Genomic DNA, 19,871 nt, shown 5'->3' on the forward strand with positions numbered 1-19,871 from the left:
TTCGTTTTATTAAAATTTGGTAGGAATGTTGTGTCCTGCTGGACACAGTCTAGTGTTTCTGCCAGCCACTCCCCCGAGGGCTGGCCCACACACACACCCCCTCACCCATCCAACACGGATGTCACCAGTCAGGTGACCCCGCTAAAAAAAGGGGCCGGAGTGCACGTGCTCGTGGCTAGTCACCAATACAGTATTCCGGCGTCCGTGTGGTCCTTCCAACAACATGTGGGCCTAGGGCCCAGAACATAACAGACCGCTAGCGTAAGGGTCTGTAGGCGCTGGGGGCCGTCCGGAAGACTAAGCAAGCTATTGCCCAGAGTCACATGTGCTGGGCTAATCTGCCGCCGGCGCCGGGGATCGCACCGTGATCCCCAGAGTCCGGAGTCAGTCGCCCTGGCCGCGACGCCACACCTCTTCCCGGAGGTGGCCCTGCCCCCCAGGTTTCATATCCACAGACAGGATCCTATTGGTTAGGTGGGAAGCGGTCCAGCTGTTCTTACTAAAGATGAATATAAGTGTGTCATCAATTCCCTCCCCGTCTCGGACTGCGAATGTTGTCAATTCACTATCCCCTTTTGACCCACCCCGAGCCATAAATAACAAGGGACTCTGTAAATTCAGAAACCTGGTGGGCCATGTGTCCCCATCAGACGTCTTGGACCCGGCACTGTGCGTCGATTAAAATCAACTTGAATAAAAAGAGCCAGATGGGGTGGAAGATCCTTCACCCATCTGGCACCCAAGTTATGGCATTCACTACCACGGGAACTAAGATTCCTAGATACAGAATCTAGAAATGCAGAGTCAGGGAAAAGGCCTGGATGTTCCACTAGTGCTGCTAATCCCCCTCCTGCTGTCTGAACTGTATTTGACGCCTAGCGCTGGGAAGCCCTTGGGAAGGCATGCGCTCTACAAATCCTTATAGCAAAACATAACATAACATAACATAACACTGCATGCACCTGGCTGGAAAGGAATTTGAGTAAAAAGACTACGCTTCTTCGAGGCAACTGTAACTTTGTAAAAAAGTTTTTTCCAAACTTTTCCACCTTTGTGTGTTTGCCGCACTGTACAGAACACATTCAAAGTAGTAAAAGTGTTAAACTTTGTTGAAGCATAGTATTTACTATTCGAAAGGTACCTATCCAGTATGAAACCTATGCTTAACATCACGCGCTCAACCTTGCACTATAGCACAAGAGTGTTTGTGTTGGTGCATGGTAGCCTAAAATGTACCAGCACTGGGGGAGAGCAACGACACCAAGTCTTAGTAGATATGACGCTGATGCGGTGTCTCCCTGTCAAGCAAGAGAGCACAACTGTGGTTAGTACTCTGCGTTGCATTAAAACTTAGTAAATCTGTCCCTTCGTATCTCCAGAGCAGGCACTTTTAACATATAATGCCTACCAGCATGGATGACGTGAATTCTACATCGAGTAGCGCCAATTCTCCGATGTAATATTTGTGTATGTTGATTTACACTTGTATGATTCATCGTCTTTGTATAATATGTATCAAGTCACAATCCTAGAGCAGTTCCGGCTATGGAACTGCCTCAAAGAAAAAAACTTGCAAATACAACGGTGAATGATTGGCAGCTCTAAATAATCGCCTAAATCCATTTAGGGAAGATGGTCTTGAGATGTTGCTAATGTGTAGACCATGCTTTGAGATGGCCTTTTTTCCATCTAACTGATTATTGCAAAAAGTATTGTCGTTCTGTCCACATGGCTATATTCATGATCTTCCTGTTGGTTTCTGCAGGTGTAGGCCTGCCAATGTCCTCCCAAGTGCTGGCAGAGAGCCTAACCAGCGAGGTGACCTGCCCCATCTGCCTGGAGTTTTACACCGACCCCGTGCGCCTAGACTGTGAGCACAACTTCTGCCGCCTATGCTTGGATCAGCACCGACAGCAGCGAGGAGAGGAGGAAGAGGAAGACAAGAAGGACTTCACATGCCCTCAGTGCAGGGAGACCTTCCCACCGCATACACAGCCCAAGAGTAACCGCCTCCTGGCTACCATCGTGGAGAGGGTGCGCAGCCTGCGTGTGCATCCGGCCGAGGAGATGCAATGCTGCCCCAAGCATGAGGAGAGACTGAAGCTGTACTGCGAGGATGACCAGGAGCCCCTCTGTGTTGTGTGCGGGGTTTCCAAGGACCACAAAGGACATCATGTGACACCGCTACACGAGGCCACACCACTGATCAAGGTGAGAGCTCTGCCCGCTGCACCACTGATCAAGGTGAGATGACTACATACTTATAATAGCTTCTTCTGCTGCCCACAAGGTCTCCCACTACAATGATGGTCCTGTAGTTCACCCTCCAGTGTATGCTGTGAACTATGGCTCCAGAGGGTAAAGGCAGTGAGTTCAAATACTGTGTCTACAAGCACCTACTGTGCGTGATACTGTCCCTATAAACCCTTCCGAGAGGTCAGCCCTTCCAGAGGGTAAAGGCAATGGGTTCAAATACTGTGTCTACAAACACCTACTGTGAGGGATACTGTCCCTAAAAACCCTTCGGAGAGGTCAGCCCTTCCAGAGGGTAGAGGGAGTGAGTTCAAATACTGTGCCTACAAGCACCTACTGTGAGGTATACTGTCCCTAAAAACCCTTCGGAGAGGTCAGCCCTTCCAGAGGGCAAAGGCAGTGAGTTCAAATACTGTGTCTACAAGCACCAACTGTGCAGGATACTGTCCCTAAAAACCCCTTGGAGAGGTCAGCCCTTCCAGAGGGCAAAGGCAGTGAGTTCAAATACTGTGTCAACAAGCACGTACTGTGCGGGATACCGTCCCTAAAAACCCATCGGAGAGGTCAGCCCTTCCAGAGGGCAAAGGCAGTGAGTTCAAATACTGTGTCTACAAGCACCTACAGTGCGGCATACTGTCCCTAAAAACCCTTCGGAGAGGTCAGCCCTTCCAGAGGGCAAATGCAGTGTGTTCAAATACTGTGTCTACAAGCACCTACTGTGCAGGATACTGTCCCTAAAAACCCTTCGGAGAGGTCAGCCCTTCCAGAGGGCAAAGGCAGTGAGTTCAAATACTGTGTCTACAAGCCCCTACTGTGCAGGATACTGTCCCTAAAAACCCTTCGGAGATGCCAGCCCTTCCGGAGGGCAAAGGCAGTGAGTTTAAATACCATGCCTACAAGCACCTACTGTACAGGATACCGTCCCTAAAAACCCTTCCAGAGGGCAAAGGCAGTGAGTTCAAACACCGTCCCTACAAGCACCTACTGTGCAGGATACTGTCCCTAAAAACCCTTTGCAGAGACTAGCCCTTCCAGAGGGCAAAGGCAGTGAGTTCAAATACCGTGTCTACAAGCACCTACTGTGCAGGATACTGTCCCTAAAAACCCTTCCGAGAGGTCAGCCCTTCCAGAGGGCAAAGACAGTGAGTTAAAATACTGTGTCTACAAGCACCTACTGTGCAGGATACTGTCCCCAAAAACCCTTCCGAGAGGTCAGCCCTTCCAGAGGGCAAAGGCAGTGAGTTCAAATACTGTGTCTACAAGCACCTACTGTGCAGGATACTGTCCCTAAAAACCTTTCGGAGAGGTCAGCCCTTCTGTCCCTAAAAACCCTTCGGAGAGGCCAGCCCTTCCAGAGGGCAAAGGCAGTGAGTTCAAATACTGTGTCTACAAGCACCTTCAGCAGAGGACATGGGCAGTGTTGAGGCTGCAGGGAGGCCTAGTGTATAGAAGTCAACATTTGGAAAAGTATTTTCCCCATTACCTTGCATTAAAGTGGAGGCCATTTTAGGCCAGAAAAGGCTCAAATAAAGCAAATTGTTTCTTTACAAATCCTAGTCTGCCGCCTGAATCAGGTTGGTTGGCATGCATGCTGGGGATCATTAGATGTCAGACTATATTATAGGTGGAGGCGAAAAGGCGCCTGCCCGTTTGCTTCGGAAAGGAGTGTCCACCCAAGCAGCACTCTGACCTTCTCCTATCTGAGTGCCTAGGTCTGACCCCTCCCCTGACAGTGCACCTACCCTGGTGAGGCGTCTGTTCTGAGATTAAACCTAATCGAGAGCAGGCTTGTGCTAATGGAAATATCCAGCTGTCTCTGTGGCTAGTCCTCATATCAACACTTTACCCTCATTGGCTAATGAATAACATGTCCTTCTTTTACCAGGCAGCCCTGGAGAGGAACCTGCAGCAGCTCGAGGCCCGGCGAGAGAGTATAATGGATGCCCACAGTCGGCAGCAGAAGACGGCCAAGGACCTCCAGGTGACTCCATCTAACTCTCTCTCACTGGGCTCACTTATAAAAGACAAAAACTGTAAAAAATATTCATCAGCAAAGCACTCCTTCATGTCGCCATAACTAACAAATCTGTACCTGGAAAGAGGCCAAAAATGCGCTTTTAACTGCAGTCCTCTCAGTGCCAGTCATGGCTTGGCTTGGGCCAGGCCAGTCTCTAAGTAGGAATGCCCCTTTGTGAGTTGTCACTTTAAGTAAAAGATCCTGTTTAGCAGGCCTTAGATTCCAACATAGCTCAAACCGGTAGGATCTAAAAACAGGATTTTATAAGCACAAATGAATTTCCTACAGTTACTACGTCAATGAACAATGCTTATATAGCCTAAGAAACACGGATCATGGGTTGAAGCGCCTTAGTTTTTGAACTGTATGAAATGTTGGTCCGAGGTGAAGACCTCCTTCTCATGCGCATCTATTGACATCAGCCCCGGAGCTCTCAGATTCCCTTTTTTCTTATTCATTTTTTTATAAAATATTTTTTTCCCATTCCATCAGGACATTAATCAACAATAACAATAAATTTATTTACTTATGAAGAAGTAAACAGATTATAAATAATCACCAGTGTAAAATATAATTAAAGGGATCCTCTAAAACAGATTGCCTTCTAATGACCCAGGGGAATGATTACATGCATGACATAAAATAATATTACAAAGATCAGCTAAAACAGAGAATATTGACACTGGGAAAAATGAACTTAGATAGGAAAAGCAAAACACTGTATACATCTTAATGAATTGAAATTCAGTTTGCATACAACTGCAGGGTTATTTTATAAAGCGTCAGACACCACTGTTTTTTTTTTCATGTACAGTGTTCTTAAAGCTGTCTGCATAGACATATCTGAACTCAGTAAATTGACTTTTTTTAGGTCTCGCCTTAGCAGCGCATGCGCTGTCTCAGTGAGACAAAAATTAATCTGTATGTTGGCTAAAACTCTGTGGGCCCGATTCACAGAACTAACTTAAGACAAAATCCTAAACTTACTACCATTTTGGTATTCACAGAAGGCACTTACTCATTTTGATATTCACAGAAGGCACTTACTCATTTTGATATTCACAGAAGGCACTTACTCATGCCGGTATTCACAGAAGTTAGGAGTCCTAACTTCAGGACTCCTAAATGCCTTCTGTGAATACCGAAAGTCTTAAAGATAGGATTTTTCTCAGTTTAGGAGTAGTAAAGTTAGGACTCCTAACTTTAGGACTCCTAAACTGAGTAAAATCCTAGCTTTAAGACTTTCGGTATTCGCAGAAGGCATTTAGGAGTCCTAAAGTTAGGAGTCCTAACTTTACTACTCCTAAACTGAGAAAAATCCTAACTTTAAGACTTTCGGTATTCACAGAAGGCATTTAGGAGTCCTAAAGTTAAGACTCCTAATTTCTGTGAATACCTAAATGAGTAAGTGCCTTCTGTGAATACCAAAATGAGTAAGTGCCTTCTGTGAATACCAAAATGGTAGTAAGTTTAGGATTTTGTCTTAAGTTAGTTCTGTTAATCGGGCCCAGAGTAATTTGTTTTTCCGCTTGCGATTGGTTTACCTGTGGCATTGCTGTTCTTATCTTGCATTCTGTTGGCTGTGTGCCTATGGTAACTTCCATTAAGTCCCGAAGCAGCGGTGCCTAACTACAGTTTTTGTCTGCTCGCAGTTGTTTTAATTGCGGTGTCTCACACCGCGTTTGTTTATGTATTTTGGAGATCACACCCTGCATCTGTAACTGGAAGTGTTATTTTGTTTTTTTTCAATTGTATATAGCGCAAACTCAGGCCTAATGTATTGAAGCGTTTTACATAGGCACTAGTTAAATTACACAAAGACAACGGCACGGGGATCACAAGCTTGTCCACAAACACAGATTGGTGAGCCAGCGCTGTGCCTCTGTTTCTCACGCTGCGTTTGTTTATTTATTTTGGAGATCACACCCTGCTTCTGTAACTGGAGACTCTCCTCTGCGGTTTATTCGCCCTGCTTTTCTCCTAATTTATTTATAGCGTATGCCTCTGTGTGTCAGGTGCCGATCGGGGTCTCTGTTTTTGCCCTCACCCTCGGGGGAAAAAATATCTTAACTCAGCAGCAGTTCACGGTCTAAGTATCATTTTGTTTTTTTGCAAATGTATATAGCGCAAACTCAGCCCTAATGTATTGAAGCATTTTACATACATGTGTTTAGTGAACGCGTTTCTTATTTACACACTGTCTTACAGAGCAGGCGCGCCAGGGGAGGCCGGTGATGCATTTCTGACAAGTGCTCTTAATATTTTGAGGTAATGGTGTCTGGCTTTAAACAGTGGCCACTATAAAGTGTCACAGATCTGACACTGGTGCAGAAATGCATGACGTCGAGCTCACTGTTAGAATAAACACAGATGAGACACAACAACAATAATAATGATAATAATAATTATTATAATTATAATTTTTTTTAAAGGTCATCATTCATAAGCATTATCATTATTGTCATATTCATCCACAATAATAATAAAAATAATAATGAATCATTGATAATATTAAGCGTCGTCATAAAATGGTAAGAATAACTGTAGTAAAAATATCCAGCAGCCTTGCCGGGGGTATAGCGCTCTTTTGTTGTTGCTAGATGCTTCGTTGCACGTTTTTTATAGTTGCGTTGCCACTCAGTGCTTCAATACAAGTTTTTCTAATGGCTGAAAAGTTGACAAAAAAGCTCACATTTGTGTCATGTATCTTTAGGGCGGCAACACATCAGTGTCTCACCATGCACATGGAGTAGAGCTCAGCTACAAAACAAGGCAAATGTTCACACTGGACTGTGAAGCGAACACGTGTTGACCTTAAATCTCTCGGGCCTTCTTCAGGAACTGGAGCCTATTATGGCACTGGCCCTCATTCCAAAAGATATCACTAGGAGGTCAAATAATATCTTCTGGACGTCTCGCAGCTACCAACGACTGTAGCACAACATTATTAGTGATTATGCACAACAAAACAACAATTCCAGACACCTGGCATTATTTTGTCATCTACCAAGTCACTTGATACCATCCTAGGATAAAGGGCGACCGCATGTAGGATAGCTTGGGCCTTACACGTGATTCCTATGTATATTTTCACTCACTCTCCAAACAACCCCAGTTAAATCCTCAAATGGCAAGGTATTTGTGACTATTTCAGGACAAATTGTACCCCTAAAGTACATTTCTGCATCCTCGTAGTCATCATAGATTTTTTCTAAGTCATAACACCTATTTCCTGTCTCTCCAAATTTTTAAATCCCATGCTCGTGATGCTGACTGTCTAGTAGACCCGCTCTCTGACATGCTCTATCAATAAGGGCGCAGATTTAAAAAATCATCACTATGACAGTCAAGGTTTTTTAGGAGAGTTATGGAAGGGGTTCCTTTGAGTTGGATAACAATAACATTTAAATTTATAGTGCTACTATGCTGCACAGGTTTGTCAATAGGCACTAATATGTGTCTTTATTCAATCTAAAGCTACCACTTGAAGAAAATGTATGGGATTAACCACTATAATGAACTAGCAGCCTATTTACTGGGAGGCCTGTATCTTCTTACAAAGGAGGGACACATGCATGACTTTCTCACAAGTGCTGCTTACATGAAAGATAGCTGATTGGAAGATTATTGGCTGCATTTGCTAAAATAAATAAAAAGAGCAGTTCCGATATTGCTTTAGTTTTACCATTGTATGTTTTCTCCTAAACAAAACATTTGACTAGTTTTTCTTATTGACCTATCTGGCAAAATTATTATTTTTCTCATTACTTACATTTATAATTTGTTGTTTGGGAGCTGAAAACATCAGGAGCAGGCATCAACAGAACTTCTACTGTTGCTGAAGTGAGCCCATGAGGTTTGCCCATCACTGCTGTTTTATGCCACCACAGACTTTAGCTTCCAGCCTGAGAGAGAATGTTCAGTCTGAGTACCAGAAGCTGCAGAGGTTCCTGCAAGAGGAGGAGGGAAACCTCCTGGAGAAACTGAGAGCTGAGGAGTGGCGGATTCTACAGGAGATGGAAAAGAATCTGGGAGTTCTGATCCAAGAGAGGACCATCCTGGAGCAGGAGATCCAGCGAGTCCAGGACAGCCTTGCAAGGCCGGACTCCACCACATGGCTGAAGGTAATATATCTGGTTAGGACCTGGCTTCTTAAGAAGTCCCTATCAAACAGAGTTTTCAATGAATTTAATTGGTTAATGCATATGTTTTATTGTGGGCTAATTTATTATGGCATTGGAAAGTCCTGTCTTAAAGACTTATTTTTTAAATACTATACTGTACATACCCAGTGCTGCAGCTCTGGATGATTTATGCAGATTCCAGGGTGTAGGATAACCTATATGGGTAGTCAATCTCTTTTCTACAAGAATCTTAAATGTTATGCAGCCTTCCTGTCGCATACACTGTTGCAGTGTACATTTTGCAACCTGCATTGCACAACAGAAATAAACAACGCTGCAGTTGCAGATGGTGAAATGTCAGGGGACAGACGCAAGAAGCGGGTATATAAGGATGCACCTCCCGTAAAGAAAAAAGTGGGGTAGAGGAGTACCCCCTTTAAAAGAAATGAGGCAGACCACTGAAGGCTGATATTGCAACCGTGTTGTGATCTGCCCATAACAACAACATGAGGCTGCTCTACCCAAACAACACAGAAGAGTGACGAACAAAAAAAGGATATGTGAGGTGTTCTGGGAGTAAGGTCTCACCTTGTGCTTGTCTGTGGCATAGATGTGTATAATAGATTAGGAGTCGTCTGTGAAATAGGTTTTGAATTTGGATGGAAGGAAAATCATGGCCAAAAATAAATGGCAATTTGCAGTTGAAAAGAATGAAAAATTAGGGAATGAAATGCATTGTAACTCATCCTGCCCTTCTAAGTGCTGCCTTATGCTTGAAACAGGAACAGGAACAGGAACAGGCATCATAAGAATAAACTGCAACATCTTGGATCAGAATCCTTCAATATCCTCCAATATATTTATCACCATCTTGGGAAAGTGTTATATTCCCTTTGCATTACCATTTGTGTTATGTTTTGAATGCGCTTCCGTGTTGCTAGGCACTGTTAGAACTCAGAATGCCTTGGAGTTTTAGTTTTCCTTGGTTGGTCTTGGAGGCAAGATGTACAATGCTGTGCTGCCATTAAAGCTACACCTCTATATATAGAAACGCATCTGCGATGTGATTTCTACAATTAGCGACAATTTGGAGTCCAGTGACAAGTCTGTCATTTAGAGGAGCAGCACAGGAACAGAACCTGCTTCTGGAGAATGTTTCTACAAGAACCCGGAGTTTTTATTTACAGCTATTGAAATCGTCTACTATTGGCGCTTCAAAACAGGAGGAGCCCATTATCTCGGCAAGTACTGGTGCAGCGATTTAATCGCATTAATTTCAATTATAGTCTCACCGCGTTAATACTGCTGGTGGAGCCACCCGTAGCGTTAATAGTGCTATTGGAGCCACGCGCTATTACTGGTGCAAGTTTTTGTGCATCATTTGGATTGTCTCCATTCCATTCGCAGGGCAGCCGGTGTTCCATGCACAGAGCTGTTCGGTGCAGTGCGCGCTTCCCCGCATTCTCAGTGAAGTGAGAGCACAAGGTCAAGAGTGCGCGCACGACGTGTAACAGCGCTTCGTTGACGTGCAGCAGCTGTTACATAAAGCACTACATAAAGCACTGCCATTGGTTGCCACATCTTCATTTGGGTTGGAGGATAGAAGCTGAAATTTCATTAGCTGTCGCATGAAGTATCGTTTAAGGATTTTTCACCTGTTTAACGTCATTGGAAGAAACGGAAGAGATACTTGGGAGCAGAGACACACTGCTGACAGTTGTAGAGATACCTGGTGACAGTTTAAAGATTCCTTGTGCTCTTGGATTATTTCTATTGTTTGTTTTATATTTGGTGAATTTATTTTCGGCATTCACACTTGTAAATGAATTTATGAACCATGCCGTTTGATCCTCCAGGGAAGTTTTTACCTAACAAAGGAGAGCCGCTATGCATTGGGTGAGGTGGAAAGAGGAATTCATAACTTATATGACTGCCATTGATGGTCAAAGAATGGGAGCTGAAAGAAAAAAATGTATACATTTACACTGCCTTGGATCAGAGGGTCAAGTGGTGTTTAGGAGTTTTTTTAATTAAACTTTGTTTATCATTTTCATAGAAATCACAACATCTGTCCAATGCAGCAGTACAGTAAATGCAACACCATACATTGTACATAATAAGAAGGTTCGCCACCAAGGCTTCGTAAAATTATTAGCAATCTGTGGAAATATACTAAGAGCAACTCATTTGAAATATATTAAGCTGTGTGCAGCGTGCATCAACTGACCCCGGTGGGGTCCAACCCCAAAGTCCGTTGTTGTGCAGTAGGGTTATCAAGCTCCAACAAGTATGCCTTCAATGGCCCCATATATCCTTAGGCCTAGACGCAACAGGAAGAATGGATGCGAACAGATCACAAATAGTGTTACAATAAATCAGGCTGGTGTTTAGGAGTTTACCAAAAATTGAACAAAAAGATTTTAATGTGTATAAAGAAGCGTTACTTAGGATGGAACTCAGGTTCAAACCATGCACCAGTATTGCGCTGAATAGATTCAAATTCTACACCAGGGCACAAAAGGAGAATGAATCTTTTGATGAGTTTTTAACAGCATTAAAATGACTTTCTATGTCTTTCAACTATGGACAAATGACTGATGAAATGATACGGGACCAAATTGTAGTTCGTGTAAACAGTAAGAAGATACAAGAGCAGTTATGGGTTGTAGGGGATCCTAAATTGCAAGATGCTATTTCTATTGCTAAGGCATTGGAGCAATCAGAAAAGTAGGTGTCTGAAGTAAGTAAGAAGGATCCTGACTGTGAGGAGGTATGCTCTGTTAATACTGGTGAAGGAAATCTGTGTGCCGTAACCAATGGACGTGAGTATAAGAAAAAGGATGATGGCAGAACTACTATATGTCAATCATATTGCTTCCTTTGCTCATTGTCCTGCTATTGGAAAAGAATGCATGAAGTGTGGACGTACAGGTCATTTTGCTCGTGTTTGTAGGGACATCAGAAGAATAAATAATAGAAGTGCTACTCAAAGAGGTAAACTTTCTTCTCTTAAAGATATGGGAACACACAACATTAAATGTGAGTGTGGGAATGTGGACATTCGAGCTAAAGGGATTGTTCTTTCTATTAAAGGTGCCATGGATGAAGAAGTAGGTGTCAGGGGTCCACCCAAGTACATTGTTAGAGCCTTAAGTGAACACTTAAAGCTCATGACCGATTCGGGGTCCCCATGGACAAACATTACAGAAAAATATTTTAAGGAGAGGTTTGGAAGTTACTTAGATATAGACAAATTGAAACCTTCTGACGTTGTAGTAGAAGGTTTTGATGGCACTGCTATTGATGTCATTGGTTACAACCAGGTAGAATTGGAATTCAAAGGTAGGAAAGCTGAAGTTAAGTTGTATGTGGCGTGAATGTAGCTGGGTGGAAGTATCAGTGGAAACTAGGTATTATATTAAACCCCAGAAATAGTGAACCGGTCCTAATCATAGCAGACAAAGGTGATGACAATTTCCCAAGGTTTTCTCTGATAAATTGCAAATTAACAGGTTTTTCTCCTGAGATAAAAATTAAGAAGGAACAGTCCCTGTGAGACAAAAATTAAGGAATGTTCCCATTAATATCAGACAAGAGTTGAAAGCAATGCTGGAGGATTTGGGCAGAAAAAATATAATTGAAGAGAATAGGTTTCTCCCATAGTTTTGGTGTGAAAAGGGGATCAATCTTTGAGGATGTGTGTGGATTTAAGAGCTTTAAACGCCAATGTAATAGCTGACTGCTACCCACTTCCCAATATAAATGAGGTGGTGAGCATGCTGGAAGGAGCTGCTGTGTTCTCTACTCTGGATCTAAGATCCGCTTACCACCAGATAGAATTGACAGAAGTTTATAGAAATTGCACTGCTTTCATTACGCCATTGGACTTATACCAATGCAAGAGGATGCCTTTTGGCCTAGTGTCAGCAGCATCAGTGATTCAAAGGGCTATGTACTACATATTCAAAGACTGCGATGTTTTTGATAAGTGTTTCCAAGATGATATACAAACAGCAATCACGTAACACATCAAAACCCGTCGACTCCAGACCCAGAACCCTACCAAATTAAGAAGAACTAGCCACCTTCAAGGACAAAACAACAAAGATAGAAAACGAACTTCAACTAGCGAAGGTTCTACTACTGGCCCTCCCAGTCAACCTATCTCACAACTCCCAATCTCCGGAAGGGATGGAACCACCCTGGCTCACCTCCAAAAATAATGTCACTTGGAATGCCTTCTCCCCAATCAGCGAACAGAAAATCTACAATATTCTTTTGTCTTTAAACCCATCTAACCACTTCACGGAGCCTCTACCTCCCAGCATATTCAAAGAGATCCAAACCTGTATCCTCCCACTATGGTCAAAGATTGTAAACGCCTCTCTTCGCCAAGGCACTATACCAGACTGCCTAAAAATCGGTCAAGTAACACCCATTCTAAAAGCAACTGTGGCAGACTGCTCTGACCCTAACAGCTTCTGGCCCATCTCCAACATCCCCACACTGGCAAAGCTCTTAGAAAATTGTGTCCTGAAACAACTCTGCAATCACATAGAAAAGTTTCAACTACTCGATCAATTCCAATCAGGCTTCCGCCAAGATCACAGCACAGAATCAGCCCTTACTGATATTGTAGATGACATACTAAAAATGCTGGACAAGAACGAATCATGCCTTCTAATATTGCTTGATTTATCTTCTGCCTTTGACATCGTCAAACACAACACCCTACTAAAAGTACTGGAACAAAGAATGGGCTTATCAGGGGCCGTATTAAAATGGTTCGCTTCTTTCCTCCAAAACAGATCCTTAAGAGTCAAAATGAATCAATCTCTATCTAAGTCACAAGCGATAACTCTTGGTGTTCCTCAAGGATCCGCTCTCTCCCCCATTCTCTTTAACTTATTCCTGGAACCACTAGCAAACCTCCTAAAATCAGCTAACATCCATTACCATATGTATGCAGATGACACCCAGCTATATCTCAAAATTGCCTCTTCAGATGACATTATATCCCTCAACTCCATCCTACAAAATACACACCTATGGCTCACGGTTAATCACCTCAAACTCAACGCTGATAAGAACAAATTTCTTCTCATCTCTCCACCAAATAACAACATCAAGATTGATCTGTGGCTGAATCATCTTACAGCCATCAAATGCGCGCCCCACATCATAGACTCTGCAAGATCCTTAGGTATTACATTAGACAAACACCTAAATATGCAGAGTCACATTAGTGCTGCCACCAAAGGATCAAACTACCAACTGAGCATTCTGCGCAAACTGAAACCATACCAGCCTCATGAAGATCTAAAACTAGCGGTCCAAGCCCTAGTATTACCCAGATTGGATTACGGTAGCGCCACACTATGTGGCCTAACTAAATACAAACTAGCACCACTAAGAAGCTCTCTCAATGCAGCAGCAAGACTTGTCATCAGAACTAAAAGAAATGCACACATCTCACCAGCCCTAAAAACCTTAAATCGGCTACCATATGAAGCAAGAGTCCTAATGAAAATTGCCTGCATGTCACACAAAGCATTACACTTCAACACCCCCAGTTACCTGGCCCAAAAGCTAGAAATACCTGGGGGCAGCAGATCCTCAGGAAGTGCTATCACCTTGTTGCTGAAACACCAACAAACCCACAAAAAGAAAACTGGGGCTAGAGCATTCTCGACTGTCACTCCCAAGATTTGGAACTCTTTACCACCGGACCTTTGCCTAATTTCCTCCACCTCCACCTTTAAAAGAGAAGCCAAATCATATCTACTGACTAAGTTCTTACCCTAAGTCAACATATCGATGCCATTGAATCGATTTAGATCGCAAATTCTTATGTAGACTAACCTGCCTAGTACTGGCTTTATTATACTCCAACCACAGTTAGCCTCTTCTTATTCGTTGATTTTTTTGTCTCTTACGCATATGTTTGCATGTTGATCAGACCAAGTGCTAATCGTGTTATCTCCATGTAAAGCACGCTAATACCCTCGAGGGTCACGTTCGCGCTATACAAAATTTTCTAAATAAATGTATTCCAAAGATCATTGAGAACATCTAACTCATCTGGGGTAAGTGTGCAAAAGATTGGAGAATCATGGTTTGACACTTAAAAAAACTAAATGTAAGTTATTCCACTCTTCTGTAGAATATTTGGGTCACAACTTGTCTGGAATAGGTGTTGTTCCCAAGAAATCTTTGGTGGATGCTATGGTGAAAGCTCCTGCACCTGACACCAGAGAAAAGTTACTTTCCTTCGCAGGGATGTGCGAATACTATAGCAAATTTATTAATAATTTTACAACAAAGACGGAGTCTTTGCGTGTTCTACCCAGAAAAGATGTGAAATTTGAGTGGTCTGACCAGCAAGAATTTGCATTTCAGCAGATCAAGAATGACATTCTAGAAGCTCCCACACTCAAAACATTTTGTATTGGTAAGGAATGTGTAATTACTGTGGACGTTAGTATGTATGTCTTAGGAGGCATGTTGTCCAGGAGATGTGGAAAAGAACAGTGGATTGTGGCGTTTGCATCAAGGACATTGAATGAAGCGGAGAGGAAATATGCAGTAATAGAGAAAGAATTACTTGGTTGTGTGTGGACCATTGAGCATTTCCACAATTATGTTTGGGGAAGTCCTTTTTTACTCAGGACAGACCACAAACCACTTTTCCATATATTGTCACCTGGGGGTGGTAGAAATGCCACTGCTTCTATTGCTAGGTTGATGTCTAGACTTCAAGAGGATGGTTTTAAGGTGGAGTACGTACCTGGGAAAAATAATGTCATAGTGGACTGTTTTTCCAGGTTACCCTGCAATGATGTAGAAGAAGATGTTAGAAAACATCAAGAAGACATCATCGCATCCATTGGTGATTTTGTTGAGAAGGATTTTGTGGGCATTAATGAGGAGGTCTGGACAGATAGCTGCAAGAGAGATGAATTGTGGAATAAAGTAAAAGAGTATGTGTTGAAAGGATGACCCAAGAAATGTTTTTTATCACCAGAAGTACTACCTTTCTTTAAGGTTGCACATGAATTAGAACTTGAGGGAGAATTACTGTTCAAAAGTGGCAAATGTATTCCCCCTGCAGGAAAGCAAGATGTTGTTCTTCAGTTAGCACATAGACAACATCTTGGCATGTCCTCAATGAAAAGGTTAATCAGAGCCAGTTTTTGGTGGCCTGGCTTTAACAGGATGGTAGATCGAGTTGTAAGGGAATGTCAGAATTATGTGAATAGTGAAAGAAGTCTTAAGGTAGTTCCAACACCCTTAAAACCTGTGGACGGGCCTTAGTTTCCTTGGCAGAAAGTTGCCATGGATATCTCAGGACCGTTCCATTCTTTACCACAAGATGCTAGGTTTGCTCTTGTGGTTATTGATTATCATTCAAAATGGGGCGAAGTAAAATTTGTCAGCCATGTTACCACAGAAGTGGTCATTGAATTTCTCAAGGAAATGTTTGCGAGAGAAGGGTACCCGGAAGTACTCATAACGGACAAATGGTGTCCAATTCAAGTCTAAAGAGATGGAAGAATTTCTGGTGCATTGTAGCATTCGCCAAATGACCACTGCGTTGTATGAACCTCAAAGGAACGGTCAAGTGGAGAGATTCAACAGAGTGTTTAATGAATGGATAACTGGTGCACGGAAGTGTGGTGGTGAATGGAAGAATGAATTAAGGGAAAAGATTTGGATGTATCGAACCAAGCCCCACACAATCACTGAGGTTAGTCCTTTTAAATTGCTCAAAGGTAGGAATCCCACCACTAAATTGTGTCCTTGATGGTTCAAGAAGAAATGGGAGAAGAAATGTGATGGTATGGATGTGGAACGAGTCAGCAGGAAAGTGGAAGTTAAACAAAGTAAAATGAAGCAGTGCTACAATAGTAAATGGAGAGTTGAGAGGCCCTGTTTTCATGTTGAAGATTGGGTCAAGATTCCGTTGCCTGGGATTATCTCCAAAGGTATGCCAGATTGGTAAAAGTGATTATGAGCAGTGTGGTCACGCAGGATGGTAATGTTTGGAATGTTAGACGTGTGGCAAAGTGTAAAGACATCAAAAATGTTAATGTGCGTGTGGACCATGCCCATGACCTGGTTGAGGAATTGGAAAATGAATGTTCCACTTTTGATCGCAGATTTGAACAGGAACCAACAGAGTCTGTAGCATCTAGAGTCAAAAATACTTTCCACGTGAGGCGTATACCCCGCAAATGTAATGATTTTAGAATTTATTAATGTTATGTTGTAAAAAGGGCAGATGTGTCATATTTCCTTTGCATTACCATTTGTGTTATGTTTTGAATGTGCTTCAGTGTTGCTAGGCACTGTTAGAACTCAGAATGCCTTGGAGTTTTAGTTTTCCTTGGTTGGTCTTGGAGGCAAGATGTATGTCGCTGTGCTGCCATTAAAGATACACCTTTATATATAGAAACGCGTCTGGGATCTGATTTCTACAGAAGGCTTTGTTCCACCCTACTTTGAGAATTCATGGCAATTGTTCCACCTTGAAGAAGAACCTACATTTTTGCAGTGCTGTACAAGATGAAGGGTGTAAAATGAGGTAGTTGTGATCTACAGAGGTTGTCATCTGGGGAGATATTCTTCTAACGAGGTCTTGCGAGGTGGTGTATTGTGCAGATATCTTGCACTATGGAGGTAGCGCTCTAATACATTCTTTTGAACGGCGAGGTGGTGTGGGCTGGCAAAGGTGTATGTTCTAGCAAGGTAGGCTTAACTAATGATGTTGGATTTTAAGGATTACTGGTATACTGAGGTGGTGTCCGGTCGAGGCAATTGTTGTGTTGTTGAGGGTGTATGGCATGGAGGTAGTGCTTTCAGGAATGCCATCTACATAAAGGGTGTATAAGGGGAATATGAGTTAAGGAAGTAGTTTGTGTTAGTGGGAATGTGATCTAATGGGGGATGAAGGGCAGGGGTGTTGTAGACTAGGGAGATGGTGTTTACTAGGTGGGTGGTGGTGTTCTAGTTAGTAAAGCTAAGAAGCCCCGATAAATATTTTGCCTCCTGAAAGATTCATGTTAACTTTAGGAACTTCAGTTTTCCAAGAATGTATGTGGTAAGCTTAAATTGTGAACACTTAGAAGCTGGCAAGCGTGTTTTATAAATATGGTCATTAATGTTATTTGTGTATCTACTCCTGTACAGGTTGCTGCAGAGCTGAAGAGCAGGTAAGCTGACTTTTCATTACTGAAATCTTATGTCCTGCTCTGGTCATTGATATGCTTGTGATGTGATATTTGTATTTGCATTTCGCAAAAAACATCACCTGGCTCTAACCTTAGGACTAAAACAGCTCAATGTGAGTGGGAAAGGCGGGGTAGGGTGAATGACTGAACTGCCAAGCCTTCCATTACAGAACATCATAAATAAGCACTGGCACTGATTACAAGTTGACTCTGTACTTCTGACCTCCTTCCTTCAAAACATTGTATTACATGTTTGAGAGTGGAACATATCAGATACCAAGGAAACATAGGTTATCAATGTTGAATACTTCAGTGGAAACTAATTAGGTTGACGTATGCTGGTTTCTATTGTTCTGGAGACTAAATTGTTTCTGAGTTAAATTACGAACAAATATAAACAGGTCATAGGTAAAAATGGGAAGGAATTTTGTATAATATATTTGATCAATTATAAGATAACGTATGTTGTGTATATGATTGCTTTATTTGTGGCATGCAATATACTGGAAGCACAATTACACCATTAAAACAAAAAAAAATGATAGAACATGTTTGCTCCATCAGGAAGGATGATGAAACATACCCAGTAACTACACATTTTAAGCATGAATCAATCAATACAATCATTATTAGATTATATAAAATAATCATAACAGACAAGATAAAAATACTCAAGCAAAGACATTTAAAAATTCCAATAAATATATACAATAAGAACATATACGTGACTGATGTGTTTTCAAAACAATAAAACATCTTTAAAATAAAATAAATTCCAATAAATAAACTGACATGACGGTAAAACTTTCTCTAGCAAAATGGCGGAGGATAGAGGTGGACACTACCAGAAGAGTGCAAAAGAAGTTGAGCCAACAGAGAACCAGATTTCACATTCTTCCAGGCAGTCAGGTTCTAAGCATTTCAAGACAAGCCCAAGCGACGACTCCATTACCTGCCACGCATTCTTCGTTCACAGAGTATCAAGGCTGGGAGGAACCATCCAATCCTCGAGGGGCACCGGGACTCTTCTACCGCAATCCTGGAAATCTACGTGTACAAAAGCTAAGTAATGTTTTTTGCGCTGGGCTGCCTGGGTGCTTGGAACCTTTAATCCTGCTCCTGGGGAACGCTGTCACCTCTTACCCCGCACACCGCAGCGCGCCTACACACTCTGGTGGGACTCCAAGTCCCAGAGAGCAACGCCGGTCCTCTCTCACCACACCTGAGAGAGCGGGACTGACTTTGCGCTCAAAAGCGCTAAACAACACCCGCGGCGCGGGACGCTATATTTGCGCTGGGCTGCCTGGGTGTTTGGGACCTTTAATCCTGCTCCTGCTGCTGGGGAACACCGCAGTGCGCCTACACACTCTGGTGGGACTCCAAGTCCCAGAGTGCAACGCTAGTCCTCTCTCACCACACCTGAGAGGGCGGAACTGACTTCGCGCTCAAAAGTGCTAATCAAAACCCGCGGCATGGGACGCGCCCGGGCGAAGCTCGGGCCAAGGGCGGGCTCGTCCTTGCCCGTCATTGTCAGGAAGGAGCAGGCCAGGGCCACCCCCCTTTCATCCAACTCTTGAGCTGCGATGCAATTTGGCAAGGTACTATGCTAACTGTTGTATCTGGGACTGTTTGCTGTTAGAAGATACCAGTGAGGATTCTATTATTATAATAATAATAAATGAGTTTCTAAAGCGCCTGGTTATACTAACTAGTATGTTACCGTGCTTCAGCTAGCCTCCCATTTTGTTTTGGTAACATGAGATAAACCTACAGGCTCAGAGAACTATATGTGGAAGAGCCAGGTTTTTAGTTTTTTTCGGAGAGTCCTTTCCAAAGGTTCTGACCTAAGTGTCTGAGGGAGGCCGTTCCAGTGTTTAGCGGCAAGCCTCCCATTCTTGCTCTTTTGATTACTGGTAATTTCACCAGTCCTGTCCCCAGGGATCTCAAAGCACGGGTAGGGGTGTAAGGAGTCAGTAGACTGTGTAGGTAGCTAGGTCCCTTTCCCTTCAAAATGCGGTGGCTGATACATAGCGTTTTAAAAAGAATTCTTTCCCTCACCGGGAGCCAATGTAGGGTTGCGAGGGCGTTCGTGGACGGAGCCCTCCTGGGTAGCATCAAAACAAGACGAGCAGCCGCATTTTGAATGCATTGCAGTCTTTGTATGCACTTCCCACTTGCTCCAAGATATAGAGCGTTCCCATAGTCCAGGTGAAATGTTACCAGCGCATGGACCAGGGTTTTTCTGGA

General features: G+C 43.0%; 1 protein-coding gene across 4 annotated transcripts in view; it reads left to right on the plus strand.

The window, feature by feature from the left end:
* The window catches only part of LOC146869296 (nuclear factor 7, brain-like), a 153,118-nt gene that overhangs the window by 13,863 nt on the left and 119,384 nt on the right, over nucleotides 1-19,871 (plus strand). For all 4 annotated transcript variants that reach the window (XM_085647039.1, XM_085647042.1, XM_085647028.1 and 1 more), the window contains exons 2-5: nucleotides 1,766-2,211; nucleotides 4,139-4,234; nucleotides 8,161-8,394; nucleotides 17,584-17,606. In XM_085647039.1, the coding sequence (XP_085503165.1) occupies nucleotides 1,780-2,211; nucleotides 4,139-4,234; nucleotides 8,161-8,394; nucleotides 17,584-17,606 (785 nt within the window). In that variant the 5' untranslated portion in view covers nucleotides 1,766-1,779. The remainder of the gene's footprint in view (nucleotides 1-1,765; nucleotides 2,212-4,138; nucleotides 4,235-8,160; nucleotides 8,395-17,583; nucleotides 17,607-19,871) is intronic.

The sequence above is a fragment of the Triturus cristatus genome, chromosome 1_1 (genome assembly GCF_964204655.1).
Source record: "Triturus cristatus chromosome 1_1, aTriCri1.1, whole genome shotgun sequence".
Lineage (NCBI taxonomy): Eukaryota > Metazoa > Chordata > Amphibia > Caudata > Salamandridae > Triturus > Triturus cristatus.